Raw genomic sequence first — 19,185 nt, forward strand, 5'->3', positions numbered from 1 at the left:
TTAATTATATCTTAGCTGGAATCAAGTAAAAGGTACTATTCTAATATTACAGAGAAAATGGAAATAATTTAAAAGAATCTGAATTATTTGATTAAATGTCTATGGGAGATGGCCTTACTGTCATTTGGAGCCTTCTGGATAACGGGTTTCCAGATAAGGGATCTGATACCTGTATATTTCCCAAGCTAAAGAACTTTTTCAGAGAGGCAGATTTAGCAAAAGGTGAACTTTAGATTTTTATTTTTTTTTATAATTTGCCTTTTGTATCAAAATAATTAAAAGTAGTGCAAGTTAGAACTGTTGTCTTGCAGCCAGAGAGCCTAGGTTTGATTTTAGGGCACTATCTGCAAGGAACTTTTATGCTCTACATATATCTGTGTGGGTTCATGTTAGATTTAAGCAAAGGCACTATATCTGCAAGGGGTCTTAATGTTTTCCTGTCTACGTGGGTTTCTTTCACATACTCCTGTTTCCTCCCACACTCCAAAAATCAGGTCATTGTTTACTAACACAAAATATCACACCAACTTGCAGGTCAGCAGTAAAGTGTGACTGAAGTTTATCAGAGCACAGTTCACATGGTTGTTGCACCCTGGGAAATGAAGAATATGGCTTCAAAATGAAACATTAAAAAATTTGTTTTGAGTTTTTGGAAAATGGATTTCAATGCAGGATTCTGCTGGAGAAGCTCTATTAATTGATGGGTTTTTTTTTTTTTTTGAAAAACATGTTTTTTCATGACAGCATTCCTTTAATCCTGAACCTTAAACTCACCAAGAGGCATACCCTCCAGCTATGGACAATGTTAATAGTTCCTATAATTAATACAGGAATTCACATCTACCTCCTTGAAATGTATAGTTGTATCCATCTCACCAATTACATTTTTGGTGCCCTCCATACAAAATTTAAAATGAGGGGAGGACCTATTACTGACCTAATGAAACTCATTAAAAAATTATACAGTACCTTTTTTTAAACCATCGTCCCCAAATTTTTATGTCAGGGTAGCATACCGAATCAATTGTATGGAATCAACCAGTGTATGGCTCTCTTCTTCCCAAACACCCATATATAAACAGCATAGCTTTAATTGCTGCCCCATAAGGTAGCTCTAATTGCTGGTCCAATAACTGGATTATTGCTTATCTAATTTTAGGACTCCTTTAAATAATTATCTTTATCTTGAATAACAATTCAACCTCCTATATCAGATGCCGTAACTAGAACATCGTTATTAGAGGCCCTTTGTTCTCTTAGGCTAGGAACACATGGGGTATATTATCTAATTTTCTCTGCAAGCATTTTGTATGCAGTTGAAGAAAAAAAGCAGATCTGCTTCCTTATATTCTTTGTATCACTCATGATGATCATCCAAAATGGTCAGTGTGCTTTTTCTCTAAACGCATCTTTCTTAAAGTGATTCTGTCATGATTTTTATGGTATACTTTTTATTTCTAAATTACATTGTTTACACAGCAAATAATTCACTCTACCATTTAAATGTTTATTCTTGAACCAACAAAGTCAGACTTGGATTTCTTACTATTGAGGGCTCTGGCACACAGGCAGATTAGTTGCCCGCGAACAGGGAGTTTTGTTGCGCAAGTTGCCTCGAGAGGAAACTTGCGCAATTTCAGTGAAATCGCGCCTCCGCGTATGCCATCCCACCGGCGATTTACATTTTCGCCGGTGGGATGGCATTTCGGGGAGATTAGTTGCCCGAGACACGGGAGATTTGTCGCGGGCGACTAATCTCCCCATGTGCCAGAGCCCTAAGTACTATTCTGATATCTAATGAGAGCTGTTATCTCGCTACCTTCCCATTGTTCTTCTGATCAGCTGCTAGAGGGAAAAGGGAGGGTGATATCACTCCAACTTGCAGCGCAGCAGTAAAGTGTGACTGAAGTTTATCAGAACACAGGTCACATGGCTGTAGCACCCTGGAAAACTAAGAATATGGCTAGCCCCATGTGAAATTTCAAAATTAAATGTAAAAAAAATTAACATTTTTGAAAAGCAGATTTCAATGCAGGATTCTGCTGGAGAAGCTCTATTAACCAATACATTTAAAAAACAAAAACACATTTTTCCACAACAGCATTCCTTTAACTTTTTTCCTTTTAAACCCTATATTCCTTTCCATTTGCTTGACTCGAAAAATATATCTTCAAACTATTATAACCTTTCCTGTGTAAGTAATATAAAACAAAGTAAAACCATATGACTGAACAGAATTGAGGTAAAGATCAGTTTCTAATTGGACCTGTATTGTTAATGAAAAAACAGAGGGATCTGTAAATTATCCTTATAATTTGCTAATAAAAGACCTTGAGGTTGGCACTGCAATTTCTCTGCTGTTTTTGCTGCCACAAAATTGCCCAGTATATTAAGGTTTTGCAGAGATTTGACTAAACTAGAACTAGGTAGAAAACTTGTAAATGAGAGTTAATGCTGGTAAATGCAAAGTTATTCTACTTTGTTACAAATAACATATATGTTTAGTTATACACTAAATGGAAGTGTGTTGGAGGTCTCCTAATAAGAAAGGAGGGAGGTACCCTAATTAAGAAAGATTTAAGGAATTTTGCAGATAAGGAACTGTGCAATTCTAGGCAATATCAAAGAATGAAGTACTGTCTTGCATAAAAAAAAACAAAAAACCAGTTGACGAGAGAGAGTGATCCTTTCAGAATTAATGTATACAGGATGTATGTTTAACATAAGTTATATTTCTCACTGAAATGTGGTTAATTGTTTTAACATATTTACAGTTTATAAAATTCTGCTTGAAAATGCAAGCACATACAAATATACTGTATAATATGATATACTGTAAATATAACATATATATACACATAATATATAAGTTATGATAATTAAGAGATACCTGTAAGTGTGACCTCTGTTGACACTCTGTCTATAGTAAGGACATCATCTACTCCAGGATCACATGCTTCAACATAAAACTTTTCAGGAGTTATATGTCTTAAAAAAAAAAACATTAATGTGTAAGATATTAAGCAGTTTAAAAACACAAAATGAGTTATTTTTTCAATTCTAAATAATATTTATTATCTAGTAAGTGTAGAATGTAGTCTCATGGCACATGACATGTTACAATTACTAAAGAACATTTTTCAAAAAAGAAAATTGCTAGGAACACAGTTGTAGTTACAATATAAAAGTGATTACCACCATAAAAATAACTACAGTATATACTCGAGTATAGATTGTAAGCTCTACGGGGCAGGGACCTCCTTCCTACTGTGTCTCATACCACATGGCACTTATATATATATATATATATATATATATATTTATTGTATTTATTTATTTATTATATCACTTGTCCTCCCTGTGTGTAATTTTGTATTCTGTAAGATTGTACAGCGCTGCGTACCCTTGTGGCGCTTTATAAATAAAGTTATACATACATACATACATACATAGCACTCAAAATGCACTAAAAAAGGAATCCTCGGCTTATACTCGAGTCAAGCTAGATTACTTGTCATACCTGCACATCTGTCGGTCGAGCATGAACGAACGGCGCCAGAGCGCGCATGCATGACGGTGGGCGCAACCCCCCCTCCACACACACGTTGCACGCGAGTTGCGCGCAGCGTCATGTGTGCGTGCTCGGGCGGCACACGGGGGGGGGGGGGGGTCGCGCAGCGTGACCTTCGTTCATGCTCGCCCCACGGATGTGCAGGAAGGGGGTGCGCCACATGCGCAGTAGAGTGAAAAGCCAAACTTTAACAGAGAAGTCGGCTTTTTACTCGAAGCGAAGGCGGAAGGAGGAAGAGCTGTGCTACAGGTACCCCAGGCTGGTGCTGTTTTCTCCTAACAGGGGCACCAGCCCAGGGTACAAGGTAAGCAATTTAAGTCACTTGGGGGTGCCTAACATTTTGGCACCCCCAAGTGACTTAGCCTTTCCTTGTCCTTTAAAGGGATATTAGTAGTTTTAGGCTGCTTATACCAAGTTTTTGGGTCCAAAGCTTTCTCTCAATGTGTCGGCAACCTTAGACTTAACAGAGCATGCAGCCAGTTATGGTCAATGACTCGGAGACAGCTGTTAACCTAAAAATATTGTATTAGTCTTGTTTAGATTACATTTAGAGAATGCAACAAGAAACAGATCTATTACCTAGAATGCTTAGGACCTGAGGATTTGCAGTTCATGCAGTTTAACTGCATTTTAAAGCTTTTAAATTAACAAGGTTCTGGATACTAGATTCCACATCTTTGTTAAAATCTATTATTTAAATTCTTTAACAGAAAACTTTTTAAGAAATACCCTGAAATAACAGACACCTCCCCTTTAGGAACTTGTAGTGAGCAAACTATCTGTAACTTTATAAAGTTACAACCAACGGAAATTGGGTGAAGAATAAAATATTTAAGGGCAGCATACGCTCTTGTTCAACGTTAGTTCAATAAATAAGTAAACAGGGAAATTGAAGCTATTTCACGTTTGGTCCTTCCAAGGTAGATAATTTAATTATGAGTGCACGAATAAACAGAAGCAATTATAAAGAGGGATTATATGTACTTTGCTGATTTAGCCAGCAACATATTAACTTAAGTAAAAAAGAAACACTCTTTGAGTTCAACCTGTCTAAATTAAACCTGCCTAACTGTTGTTGAAGCAGAAGGCAAAAAATCTCATCTAAAGCCTCTCCAATTTGACTCACAGGAGGGAAAAAATTATTCCTAGCTTCAAGATGGCAATCAGTCAATTGATCAATTTTGTACTAAGAAGTATTTTCCCACTTGCTAAAAATCTATTAAAGCTTCCTTGTGTATCTGCCAGTGCAGCAACTAATCCTAGGGGGAGTATATATTAGCACTGAGTCACAAAATCACCATTGATGTTGCCCATAGCAACTTATCAGATCTTTGCTTTGGTTTCTAAGGGCTCTGGCACACAGGGAGATTAGTCGCCCATGGGATGGCAATCCGGGGAGATTAGTCGCCCGCGAACAGGGAGATTTGTCGCGGGCGACTAATCTCCCCGTGTGCCAGAGCCCTAACTTGTAGGTAATCATTCAAATCTAATTCTCACTGCTATGGGGGCAACATGACTGATAATGTTTGTCTCCAATGTTATTAAAAATGGGCCCTAGCATTTATATGCTTTAAAAGTAACTTCTGTCCATCCCGTAGTTTTTAAAAAATATGCCCCTAAGTGTTTAGCCAAACTAAAGACAAAACCCTTAAAGGGGTTGTAAACAGTCCCTGTAAGTAAAAATGTTTTTTATGCATGTAAGCACCAAACGGTCTGTATGAGCCCTAAGTGTCTGCTGTGCCCCCAACAACATTTTATACTGGAAACTAAAAAGAGACAAAGGAGTTTCTAAATTTCTATTTCAATCCCATAATTTTCTTCCTGTTAAGTTAAAATAAAAAATAAAGATAAATATTTCAGCTGCATGATCATCTTGGAACAAAGGTACTAGGAATTTTAAAACCAAAATCATTAAAAATACTTTATTTAGCCTTGGAGTCCTCCCAACACCTCTTTTTGTGTCCTAATGAGGAATACCTGAAAATGTAAAAGTCTGTATTTTCTTATAATGCTTGTTAAGAGGGCACTACAGAATTCTATAGCCAAGGGGTGCAAAGATTGATTCTGGTAACCTTCCAACTGAGTTTCAGTTCAAAAGTTCAAAAGATAATGAATTGCAAAATTACATTTTAGTTAATAACTAAAAAGGAACTATTGACAATGTTTAGAATGTATCATGTAATAGTAGGAACTATGTTTAACCTCCTTTAGTCACTGAAATCAAAATGGTGAAACCTAAATAAAAAAATGAACCATAAATTTGAAGAGAATGGAACTGAAAACATAAATGTGATCAGAAATCAACATTGGCTTATGTTGAGAATTCTATTCTTTAATAATGTGAATACTTTGGTCTTTCCTCAGAATCATTCAAATCAAAAGCTTTAGACCAGAAACCCCAGACTCTGAGGCATTTCTATCAAATGTGAGCAACTTTGCCCTGCTCTCCGAAATGGTGTAAACACATAGGACTTGGCATAGAGACCATCCTATGTACCCAACACAGGTAAATATATGACCAACTTAAAAAAAGGATATTGCAACCTGAGTTTAGTTAAAAGAGCATCTGTTTGTCATATGCCAATGGTTTTGCCAATTTTCTAATGATTAACCTAATTCTTGTTTCCAGCAACTAATATAGGTAAGGTGGGGTATTATCAGCTTTTATCAGTCAAGGTTCTATATAGAAATGACATGCCCCATGAGTGAATGAGGATTTGTAACATAGGGTTTAAAAAGCTGAGCAAGATGGTGCCAAAGAAACTTTATATATGGATTTGACAAAAAGATCAATCTGGTGAAAATTTGTAAAAATGTATCCTATGTAGTTACCGATGTACGCATTTTGCCCCACATATTGAATATTAGTGTCAGCCAACCATTTGAAGGATACTGGGGATAATCCAATTAGGAATTATATCTGTCCAAACAGTCGTAGCAAAGTCATCATATTATGTAAGGTCATTAGAGGTCTAGTGGGAAATTGTCGGCAATAAGCATATATGACTGAGACTTCATAAATTCTTGGCATTAAAGCGATCATCTGGCCAGCGATTAAATAGCTAAAGCAAAAAGAATTGGTGATAGAGGTCAGCTATCTCTCTCATTCTTTATTTATAGGGCAAATTTATGAAAAAGTAAAACTAGAGCTCGCCACAATACACCAGAGTGAAATTCTCTATTTATTCCTATGCAATTTTTACCTTGTTCTGCTACCCACTGAATTATTTTCGTGCCGAATAATTTGTTAAGCCACTAAAACCTTTTTTGCTTTGATGCCCTTCATGTCTAGCTTTGGAAGCCTTCCATAGGACTCAATGATTCTCGACAGATCAAAACCGAGGAAAGTTTAACCAAAGCTTTAAAGAATTCCGAAATGTTCGCAGTTTTTACGCAAAATACGTTTTTTTTTTCTGTAAACTACGAAAAAAGTTGTGGTATTTTAACAAACTTTTCACATACATTGGGAAATGTTCTTATAAGTTAAAAAAAAGTATGAAAAAATACGAAATTATTTCAAAAAAGTTTAGTAAATGGGCCCCTAAGTGTCAGTTTTTGATAAAAATACCAGTTTTCAGAGAGCAGAATAGGCAAAATAAGGCCCCATTTAATAAATGTGTGGGGTGAGTACAAATGGTCTATATCTCGGTTATATCTACGACATTTACGTAAGGTACCAGGCACCATTAATTCAGCGAGAATGTGTGAGCACAGAGGTATTTCCTTGATATAGCAGTCAGGAACATTATGATCGTCAATAGGTTTTGCCAGGTAACCAATGCAGATACGGTTGCAGTTTCTGGGTGCAATTTGCTTTCCTGCTGTATAAATGTATACAGTGGATATAAAAAGTCTACACACCCCTGGTAAAATGTCAGGTTCCTGTGCTGTACAAAAATGAGACAAAGATAAATCATTTCAGAACTTTTTCCACCTTCAATGTGACCTATAAACTGTACCACTCAATTGAAAAACAAACTGAAATCTTTTAGGTGGAGGGAAAAAAACTAAAATAATGTGGGAGTATAAGTGTGCACACCCTTAAACTAATACTTTTTGGGTATGAGTCTATCAGCATGGCACATTTTGACTTTGCAAGATTAGCCCACTCTTCTTTGCAGAAACACTCCAAGTCTGTCAGATTGCGAGGGCATCTCCTGTGCACAGCCCTCTTCAGATCACCCCACAGATTTTCAATCAGATTAAGGTCTGGGCTCTGGTTGGGCCATTCCAAAACTTTAATCTTCTTCCGGTGAAGCCATTCCTTTGTTGATTTGGATGTATGCTTTGGGTCGCTGTCATGCTGAAAGATGAAGTTCCTCCTCATGTTCAGCTTTCTAGCAGAAGCCTGAAGGTTTTGTGCCAATATTGACTGGTAGAGGGAATTATGAACAGTTCCAAATATCTTAACTAAAGCCCCAGTTCCAGCTGAAGAAAAACAGCTCCAAAGCATGATGCTGCCACCACCATGCTTCAACTGTTGGTATGTGTTCTTTTGGTGATGTGCAGCATTGTTTTCGCGCCAAAGATATTCTTTTGGAATTATGGCCAAAAAGTTCAACCTTGGTTTCATCAGACCATAACACCTTTTCCCACATGCTTTTGGGAGACTTCAGATGTGTTTTTGCAAAATGTAGCCTGGCTTGGATGTTTTTCTTCATAAGAAAAGCCCAGACATATGAAGAATGCGGGAGATTGTTGTCACATGTACCACACAGCCGGTACTTGCCAGATATTCCTGCAGCTCCTTTAATGTTGCTGTAGGCCTCTTGGTAGCCTCCCTGACCAGTTTTCTTCTCGTCTTTTCATCAATTTTGGAGGGACGTCCAGTTCTTGGTAATGTCACTGTTGTGCCATATTTTCTCCACTTGATGATGACTGTCCTCACTGTGTTCCATGGTATATCTAATGCCTTGGAAATTCTTTTGTACCCTTCTCCTGAGTGATATCTTTTAACAATGAGATCCCTCTGATGCTTTGGAAGTGCTCTGTGGACCATGGCTTTTGCTGTGGGATGCGACTAAAAAAATGTCAGGAAAGACCAACTAGAGCAGCTGAACTTTATTTGGGGTTAATTTGAGGCACTTTAAATGATGGCAGGTGTATGCCGACTCCTATTTAACATGATTTTGAATATGATTACTTAATTCTGAACACAGCTACATCCCCAGTTAGAAGAGGGTGTGCACACTTATGCAACCACATTATTTTAGTTTTTTTGGTTTTCTTCCCTCCACCTAAAGATTTCAGTTTGTTTTTCAATTGAGTGGTACAGATTATAGGTCACATTAAAGGTGGAAAAAGTTCTGAAATTATGTATTTTTATCTCAGTTTTGTACAGCACGGGAACCTTGCATCCCAGAGGGATGAAGGATGTTTCTGAGAGAGGAAGTCAGACACTGGAACATCATGTTTACAAAAAAAAAAAAAAAAAAAAGAGACAAGAAATCCTGTGTTTCTTTTGATAGAGGACTCAGTGCAGCATTACGGGAAGTGCTTAGACCTTTCTGATAAAGCTCTGTTAGTTTTTATCTTTCCTTCTCCTTTAATTTAAAAAGATTTGGGTTTTTGTGGAAAACAAATTGTGTAATTCTAGGAGTATCACTCTTTAAATACTAAAGGAAATTAAAGGAGACCTGTCACCCTAAGGCCCTAGTCACAGAAAGCGTTTTTTTTTGCAGGCGGAGAGAAGTGGATCCACTGTGTTCCACAGCTCCATATAGCAGCACTGACAGGCATAGCTTGTGCCTGTGTGCAACTGCAAGGTGCAGAGCACAGCAGATTGCAAAATGCAAAAGAAAGTATTTTCAGGCCAATCTCCACTCTGTGTAACTGCACTCAGGAGGTAGCTATGCCTGTCACTGTATGGTTAAAGTAAAGTATAAAAGTATGAGGAAAGACTTTCAAGGTTACTTTTCAAGGTATTACTCTTTACAAGTACAATATATATATATATATATATATATATATATATATATATATATATATATATGTGTAATTAACTCTCATATTTACAATTTAACCAATGCCTACTTATAAAGAGCCCCTAAAGGCATTTTCACACCAAATTCTACTTTTTAATTGAATTTTAGTTTGATTTTACGTTATATTACAGTCACATAAACCAGAACTTCAAAATACAGGTATGGGATCCCTTATCCAGAAAGCTCCAAATTACGGAAAGCCCGTCTCCCATAGACTCCATTTTAATCAAATAATTCAGAATTTTAAAACTGATTTTCTTTTTCTCTGTAATAATAAAACAGCATCTTGTAATTGATCCCAACTAAGATATAAATAATCCTTATTGGAGGCAAAACAATCCTATTGGGTTTAATTAATGTTTTATTGATTTTTTAAGTACACTTAAGGTATGGAGATCCAAATTACGGAAAGACCCCTTATCCGGAATACCCTTGGTCCCAAGCATTCTGGATAATGGGTCCTATACCTGTAGCAGGAATCTATAATCATGACAATGAGCAAGACAATGCCCCCCCCCCCCCTTCTAAATACACAAGTAGAAAATAAACATGTCATATGTCATCACATCACAAGCTAGAGCCCCAACACTGGGTCTGCAGTATCTCTTTACCCCCCTATTTTGCTATTAAGCACAGAAATAGCTCTTGGTAAAGAATCACAGGGTTAACCTATACAACGTTTATCCAAGGTTAAAACCGCAGCACGCACTAATAGTGTCCAACAGGATATTAAGGACAAGAAGCTATTAAAGCAATATAATAATGCAAATGCAACTTTCCAAAATTAACTTTTGCTTCTGATTTCTGTATTCCGACATAACTCTACAACAGATGTATAAAAAAATGTAAAACGTTTTCTGATTTCTCTTTAGCCACAGGGATATTATCGAACACTCCAGCACATTTTGCACATTTCCGGATACTTACAATTTCAGATTTTCGTAGGCAAGTGCCATGATGCATTGACTGTACGGAACTGGATGATCTCCCAGCTAGACACAGAAAGATTTACTCGTGTTTGCATATATATACGAAACTACTAAATACTAACACAGTAATACAGAATGTGCAGTCCCCTTATTACTCTCTGACGTGTCCCCAGCATTTAACGCTACAGAAGCCGACGAGGGAACGCCTAACATATATGAATAAGGAAGCCAGCAAAAGAACGAGGCGCCAAGAAGGACAAACTTCAAGACAAAGCGTTCGGGAGTGTAATGTCAGTGAAGTCAACTTATTTTCTTTTTTAAATAAGCTAATTATTTCTAAAACAATATCTTAAAGATATGCATTTTAAATAATTGCAGTCTTTACTACAAGTTTTATTAAGTATTAAAAGCAACTACATATTAAATTGTAAACTCCATAGTTAAATTGTAAAATGGTTAAACTGGCAACTTCTGCCAGTAGTTTCACACTTTCTTAAATGCCAGCTGGTTTCTGAGCATTTTCTGCTATTTTATATATGGGCATTTCTTCTGGTAAATGTTATATTGTTTTGAAGGACAGCCTCAAAATGTAAAATGTGTCTAATTTTTTGTGCATATCAACATCGGTAATCATATACATGATAATAGATTCCTAAAAAGGAAAACATTACAGGGTTCATTTTCATCCCCAAGTGCTGTGAGAAAAGTGCAATTCTGAGCACAACTGGCATGTTAAAAGTTAATTTAAAAGTGAACAACCCTATTAACATTTGGCATCCCCAGTGATTTTAACTTTTCTCTAATTTCTTTTTAAAACCTTTTTCCTGGTATACTTTTGTTCTTCTTGTTGGTCCACGCTATCCTTATTTTCCTGTGTAATGTACTTCCTCTCCCCAGTTTCCCATGTGACACGCTTTCGTTCCCCCATGTGGCCCGTGTCTGTTTTCCTATTTCCAGACAGTGTCGGACTGGGGTGCCAGGGACCCACCAGAAAACCTTAGACTGTGGGCCCAGTCTCCAAACATTTTTTCCTTCTCTCTTCACTCTCATTATTTATTTTCTTACTCAATTCACCATACATATTATTATGTATTCTTTCTTTTATTTGTTTTCTTTGTTCTCATTTAGAAACGAGGAATGACCATGGTAAAGGCATATAAGAAAAATGGGAGAGCAGTAGGGCACACTGACACCTGGGCCTACCGGGAGTTTCCTGTTATTCTGGTGGGCCAGTCCGACACTGATTCCAGAGCTCTCAACGCCACCCCCCCTAAAATTGTGTAAGTCCTAGTTTGTAATCGTGTAACACTGTAAGTTTGACAAATAAGGGCTCTGGCACACAGGGAGATTAGTCGCCCACGACAAATCTCCCTGTTCGCAGGCGACTAATCTCCCCGAAATGCCATCCCACCGGCGAAATTGTAAATCGCCAGTGGGATTTCCCTAAAATCACAGAAGTTTCCTCTCAAGGCAACTTATTATTATGATTTCAGGGAAATCGCGGCGCCGCGTATGTTATCCCACCGGCGATTTATATTTTTGCCGGTGGGATGGCAATTTGGGGAGATTAGTCACCCGCGAACAGGGAGATTTGTCACGGGCGACTAATCTCCCCGTGTGCCAGAGCCCTAAATGTGAATTATACACTAAGGGGCAGTTCAGAGCTGGAATTAGGGGTAGGCAAAATCAAGATTAGAGTTTACCACTATGATTTTTAGAAGCATATTTATCAAGTGGTGAGCTCTTACTTTTACTACTACCTCGCAAAAGCATAGCAATTTCAATTCATTCTCCCACCTTCTCTCCCTCTCCTTTCTGCTATTACTTAGCGCAGGTGGTATCTCTCCAAATCCTGGTCCCTGCCATATACCTCTCTCCTTCTTCCTTTGAGGCGCATGCAGTTCAGCTGTTCCACCCTCTCTCTCTGTGGGTGGCAGTTGTTTACAGACTATCTTCTACAAAATCCTTGGCTACATTCCTCTCTGACTTTGAATCATGGCTCTCTTTTTTTCTATGTTCTGCCACACCTACAATTATTTTGGGTGATTTCAATTGCCATATAGATGACCCTTCACTAACCTCCTATCTAACCTCCTCCTTTGATCTCCAGCAGTAGACTAATGCAGATAACCATAAGGATGGTAATTTCCTAGATCTGGTCTTTTCCAAAAATCTAGACCTCTCTGCATTAACAGTGAGCCTTTTCCTCCTTCAGATCATCATCTTATCTCTCTTTCTATCTTGCATATTTCTCATTCTACTAACACTCAGCCTAAAACCCTGATTCGCAACACTTGAAACTCTCTCAGTTCTAACCTCTCCTTCTTCTGTGCTTCCTGAGTTACTGGTTAATCAAACTCAATCTTTTCATACTCAATAAACACCCATGCCCCTTTAGAGCTGCAACACAGTCATGCCTGCAATCCTGTGCAATCCCAATCTTCAGATACGAAAAATCTTAACCTTCCTAAATCTCCTCTTTCGATATTCAGCACCTTTGATCTTGTAGCGGAGTCTGAAGTTTCTCGGCTTCTCCTTTCCTCTCAGCCTACTACCTGCTCACTGGAACATATGCCCTCATCACTACTAAAACAGTGTGCCCCTGCCCTAACTCCAGCTCTTACTCATATATTTAATTCCTCTCTGGCTTCTGCTTCTTTTCCCTCTCTATTCAAACAAGCATGTGTCAAGACCATTCTTAAAAAGGCTACACTGGACTCATCCTGTCTATCTAACTATCTCCTACCCCTAGCCTCTAAACTCCTGGAATGTCTTATCTTGTCACTAACTTCCTCTGCACCCATAATCTTCTGGACCCTATGCAGTCCGGATTTTGGCATGCGCACTCCATCAAGACAGCCTTATGTAGAGTTGCAAATGATCTCCAGACTGCCAAGACCAAAGGCTTTTGATACTGTAGACCAAATATGTCAAACACAAGGCCCGGGGGCCAAATCCGGCCCACCTGGCTGTTTTATATGGCCCTTGGTGAGTGTGTCTGACCATCCAGCCTGATCTATTTCCATTTTCCTCACATAGTAACTAAGACTAAAGCTGGCCATACACGCACCGATACTATCGTACGAAACTTCGTTTCGTACGATATTCGGTGCGTGTATGGCATGTCGACGAGTCGACCGATATCGCAGGAAGCTGCTGATATCGGACGACTTGCCGATCGGCCAGGTTAGAAAATTTTGATCGGGCGCCATAGAAGGCGCCTGACCAAAATCTGCCGTCAGGGCTGAATCGGCAGAAGGAGGTAGAAATCCTATTGTTTCTACCTCCTTATCTGCTGTTTCAGCCCTGACGGTGTGTGGCGGATCTGACAATGTTTCGTGCGACGATGGTCGCACGAAACATCGTCAGATCGCCACGTGTATGGCCACCTTAAGGGGTATATTTATCATGTATCCAATCAGTAATCAGATTTCAACAGTAGCAAAGCATTTATTGGCTGCTATGAGCAACATCACCGGTAATGTCTTACTCCACTTTTTACACATTGTGATAAAAATTCCCCTTAGTATCTTACTAAATATATTAATAAAAAATTTGGCCCGCGAATTAGCCTGTGTTTTAGCCTCACCCTCTCTAGGAGAACGTATCTCTTTGTTTGGTCTTAAATATCACTTATATGCAGATGACATCCAGATGTAATTAGACACCCCTTCACTAAACACTGATGTTCAAACCCAGATTGCTAACTGCCTCCTGGCAATCTCCTCCTGGATAAACCAATGCCACCACAAACTTAATCTAGCTAAAACAGAGCTCATGGTCTTCCTGCCCAAACCTAGCCCTTCTCCTCCTTTCACCATTACTATTGATGATGGCATGACCATAAACCCTGTTAATTCACCATGCTGGCTGGGGGTTTTCTTTGACCAGTCCCTCTCTTTCTATAACCATATTAATAACACTGCCATGCCAAAACCTGCTGCTCCCTCCACAATATTGCCAAGATATACCCCTTTTGTTCACAAGTTACTGCTAAAAAATAAATCTATGCCCTTATCCTTTCCTGCTTAGATTACTGCAACTTCCTTCTAACCAGCCTCCAGACTCCCACCTCTCTCACTCACTCTCTTTAACAAAAACTCAGATGCCACCATCTGGAGCACTAAAACATTATTTTGTCTAGTCCTGCGCTTAAGGGCAAATGCCCATACCTTGTACATTCTTGCCTTCCAATTTGTGCCTGTATGTTTCCAGACTGTAAGCTCTACAGGGCAGGGACCTCCTTCCTACTGTGTCTCATACTCAGGGGCGGGCCAAGCCGACCGGGCGCCCTAGGCAACCCGGTCGGCCAACTCCGCCCACCTCCCCGCCCCCCCCGAACGGCGCATGCGCGCCAAAGCACAGGAGAAGGTTCGGTCATTGCCTCCGCCGCTAATGACAAGCGGCAGAGGCAATGACAAAGTAGCACTAGGGGTAGGCAGGAGAGGCTCCTGCCTGGCGCCCCTCAATCATTGCGCCCTAGGCAGCTGCCTCTTCTGCCTACCCCTAGTTCAGGCCCTGCTCATACTACATGACACTTAATCTTTGTGTATTTATACTTATTAATTGTATTTATTATAACAATTGTCCTTCTAAAAATCCCATAGGAATGAATAGAAAGTGGATGATTTTTTTCTGTAGTGAGCTTTAATCTCACATTTTGGTAAATCTACACAAAAATGACAGTGTGTTATGGGTTCTCTTAATTTGGGGAGTTTTGTAGATAACACGTTGTCTAATTCCAGGCAGTGTCATTCCTGTGGCTACTACAGCAAATAAAGTAAGTTTGCCTTTGGTAAGACATCACCCTACGTATGCAGGGCTCCAGTCCTTAGGAATGATATACATGATCACCTAAACTGGTGTAACAGGTAGATGGGGTAGGGGGTACCCTAAAATAACTGTTAGCCCCAAATAGATTACCTCAGACCCAGTCAGGTTTGGCACCATTAACAGCAGTTCCTGATAGGACACGTGTTGCATGGGACTCTTCTCACTCAGGTGGACCTTGCTGTAATTCTGGAGTAAGGGCTCTGGCACACGGGGAGATTAGCCGCTCGCTAATCTCCCCGAAATGCCATCCCACAGGAGAAAATGTAAATCGTTGGTGGGATGGCATACTCGGTGCCGCGATTTCCCTGAAATCGCGGAAGATTCCTCTCAAGGCAACTTCCTTGATTTCAGGGAAATCGCGGCGCCGCATATGCCATCCCACCCGATGTCGCCTGCGACACATCTCCCTGTTTGCGGGTGCCAGAGCCCTATGGGTTAACGACACTAATTCCACACACAAAGTTTGATCTCTTAAATATATCTGTGGGGCAGTGATACTTCAAAAACAGATGAAACACTTTATTGACGGATGTTATACAAATTCTCTTTGGTGGGTACTGATTCTGATGATACAATATCAAATCAATAAAAGCTTATATACTTTCTTAAAGGAGAAAGAAAGGTAAAAACTAAGTAAGCTTTATGAGAAAGGTCTATGTAAATACAGCCAGAAGCACTCACAGAAACGCTGCACTGACTTCTCTGAAAAAAGATTTCTCGTGTCTGTAATTCATGTGCCATGGACACGCAGCTTTCTGCTCTCTCCTACTCCCCCCTCCCTCAAGAATGCTAAGAACTCACTCCCCCCCTTAGGAATGTGGATCTGAGCCAATCAGCAAGTAGCTGACTCATAGTCTAACTAACTTAGCATGCTCACTTGGTCTGGGTGTCTGTGCAGGAGTGAGGCATTGTGGGAACTTTCTTTACACAGCTCAGTGTTTTTTTTCCTGTCTGGCTTCTGATCTTCTGAACAGGTGACATATGGGCAGACTTAAGGGCACTATTGAGACAAATGAAGGTATGCCTGCAGCTTAAGATTACACCTATTACTGTAATCTGTTCCTTCAAAAAGTATGAATAAATATAATTTTATATGCTTAAATCCAGCTGCAAAAGCAGGGCCAGATTTCAAAGATAAACACCCCTAGGCCAGCCTAGACATACCCAGCCTGCCACCCCCCTCCCTTGCCAGATGCACGCCTGCCTACAAACAAAGGAGCATGCTCACACAAGAGAAAGAACCAGTAGGGGGCTGCACCGAACCCACAATTCGCTTTACAAAAAGAAAATGTAGCTACTCCAGAACAGGAGATTTTAAGCTCAATATTATTGCAGAAAGGGGGTGGCATGCAGCTCAAAACAGCTCTCTTTCTGCATTATTTTGAAATTCTTGCAGGGGAGTAGGGACTAAAACATTGAGGTTACAAATTGTAACAACTTCTCCACAGCTTACAGACAGCATGCAGGAACTACATAACCAACAATGCATTGCACTGTGATGTTAGTTTCCTTATTGACATCGCGTGTGCAGGGAATTGAGGGATTTGAAGGACGGAGGTTGAGGACTACTGTTACATTTTATTTAAGACTTAAAGTAGTCAGCCAGATCAGCAGGAGAACAGGGGGCTAGACTTAGGTAACTGTTCCAAACCATGACTATGATGGTTTTTCACAACCTCTGTGAGTTTCAGTTGTCAGCTCTCTGAAGAGTTACAATGTACAATTGTGATTGTATTAGTGGAAGAGTTTATATGCTGTAGTCCTGTACCTGGATGAGTAGTGAAACATCTTCAATGATTACTCAGCAAGTTCATATTTACTTTTACTAGATGTTCCAAACCATATTATTGCATTAAAAATCATAAAAGTACTTAATTTGCCTATTTGTGTCTGTAATTTACCCTCTCATCAAGATTGTAAGCTCTACGGGGCAGGGACCTCTACCCTTTTGTTTCTTTGACTCTTAACTTATTGCAACTGTATCATTTGTATTTATTGTTATACCTTGTATTTATCTATTATTATCTTTAACCCCCTGTTTGTATAAATGTATTCTACTGTACAGCACTGTGTACATAAGTAGCACTTCATAAATAAAGATATTATACATACATACAAAAAGCTGCATATTTTTTAATTAATGTATATCACAAAGTTGCTTGAAATTATGTTGAAAATTATGTTATGAAAATCTTACCAACTCAGTTGCTACTCTTTCAGATTTAGTGTTAAAAACAGCCCAGAGGTAGTATTGCCTGCCTTAGAGAGAATCCCCAGCATCAGCAGAAGCTCACGGTGGTCCCATGCTCCAAGGATTCTTGAACACTGCAGGGTACTAACCTTGTTGGAACTGCTCTAATAACTACTCTAATCCTGTTTTTCACTACTAGAGTGACTATTACAAAAATATTCTTGCACTTCTCCTATACTGAAACCTTCTTTTGTTCCAGGCCCTCCAGCACCACCTCCTTCAGCAAGTGGGCATACCAAAACAGGCCAAACACATGGTACCTTCCCCTTTTTTACCCCCCCTCCCCCCCAACTGTAATAAAGGACCCAATCTAGCTGTATGACAACCCTCCTAGGTTAGTAAAAAACTAAAGGTTGGCAAAACTTTTACCTTCCTACAAAGGTAAAAGGGCTGGAAGATTTAAACTATGAGGGTAGACTGTCAGGGTTGGGGTTACTTTCTCTGGAAAAAAGATGCTTACGAAAAGACACAATTACTCTTTACAAATCCATTAAAGAGCATTATTGACCAATAGTGGGGGAACTTTTCCCCCATAAAAACAATCAATACTCCAGAGGCCACCTCTTTAGATTAGAGGAACAGAACTTTCATTTGAAGCAGGTGGATGCAGTGCGTGTACATCATGAAGTAGTGTGTGTAGTGTGCGTAATTCGTGACAGCATGCATGTGTTGTGACAAGTGTGCCATGATGTTGCAGACATCTGGGCACTTGTGTCAAGCTGGTTACACTTTTTAAACCTGCTTTAGCATAGGACTGACACTCAAACGCTGTGTTTTGTCCCTGGCTCCTGTGCTATTTACTGAGTTTTGGTTACTCTATGCTGTTGATTGTTATTTGACTTTGTCTCCTGGATCACCCTTTTGTAGTGATTCCTGCCTGCCTGGTTTGACCTCTGCATGTCTCTATTTATTTGCTAGCCTTAAGCCCTGACCTTGGCTTGTTTAACTCTGCTTGTGTCATTTGCAAAGCCAATTCTGCCAACTTCTATTTTTTCTTTCAAGTCTCACCTCCACCAGTGCCTCTCTGTTCACATTTGAGGGTGTACTGCATGGGGAGTTGTAAAAGTGGCCTTATATCAGCCTCTGGTTTTGGTGACTCAGTAACCCCGACAGTATATCCGATCCAAGGAAGACGGAACCTGCTGCAGAGGTTTCTCTCCCAGCAAATTGCCACCCTCGATCGTGCTGTTCAGGATCTTCAAGGCAGTTATCAGAATATTCAGTTCCAGCTTGCTGAACTTTAACTTACGGCCAGCAGCTTCTATGGTGTCTATGGTTTCTTCTGCAGCAGCCCCAACGGTTCACCTCTCTCCACCTTCTGAATCTAACATTGCTCTACTAGACAAATTATCCGGTGATCTGAAGCAGTTCCAGGCCTTTTTGAATGGCTGTGGACTGCCGATGAGTGCATTCAGGTTGAAGTTCTTATTTCCCTATTCTCTGCGGAATCTCAGATTTGGGCTCATTGTCTGATTGAGCCTAATAGTCCACTTCTGGCTGAGGCTTTCTTTGCCATGATGGCCTCTCTTTATGATAACCCCTGAGGATTAACCATCACTGAGACTGGCTTACAATTTCTGGTCCAGGGGACACCTTTAGTGGCAGACTATGTCACAG

The 19,185-nt window shown here is 39.6% G+C and overlaps 1 protein-coding gene across 2 annotated transcripts in view; it reads right to left on the reverse strand.

The window, feature by feature from the left end:
• The window catches only part of sacm1l (SAC1 like phosphatidylinositide phosphatase), a 53,134-nt gene extending 42,477 nt beyond the window's left edge, over positions 1–10,657 (reverse strand). For both annotated transcript variants that reach the window (NM_001357587.1, NM_001357586.1), the window contains 2 exon segments: positions 2,891–2,988; positions 10,483–10,657. In NM_001357587.1, coding sequence (NP_001344516.1) covers positions 2,891–2,988; positions 10,483–10,511 — 127 coding nt within the window. In that variant the 5' untranslated portion in view covers positions 10,512–10,657.
• Positions 10,658–19,185: the final 8,528 nt, after the last annotated feature.

This window comes from Xenopus tropicalis, chromosome 6, assembly GCF_000004195.4.
Source record: "Xenopus tropicalis strain Nigerian chromosome 6, UCB_Xtro_10.0, whole genome shotgun sequence".
NCBI classification, from domain to species: Eukaryota; Metazoa; Chordata; class Amphibia; order Anura; family Pipidae; genus Xenopus; species Xenopus tropicalis.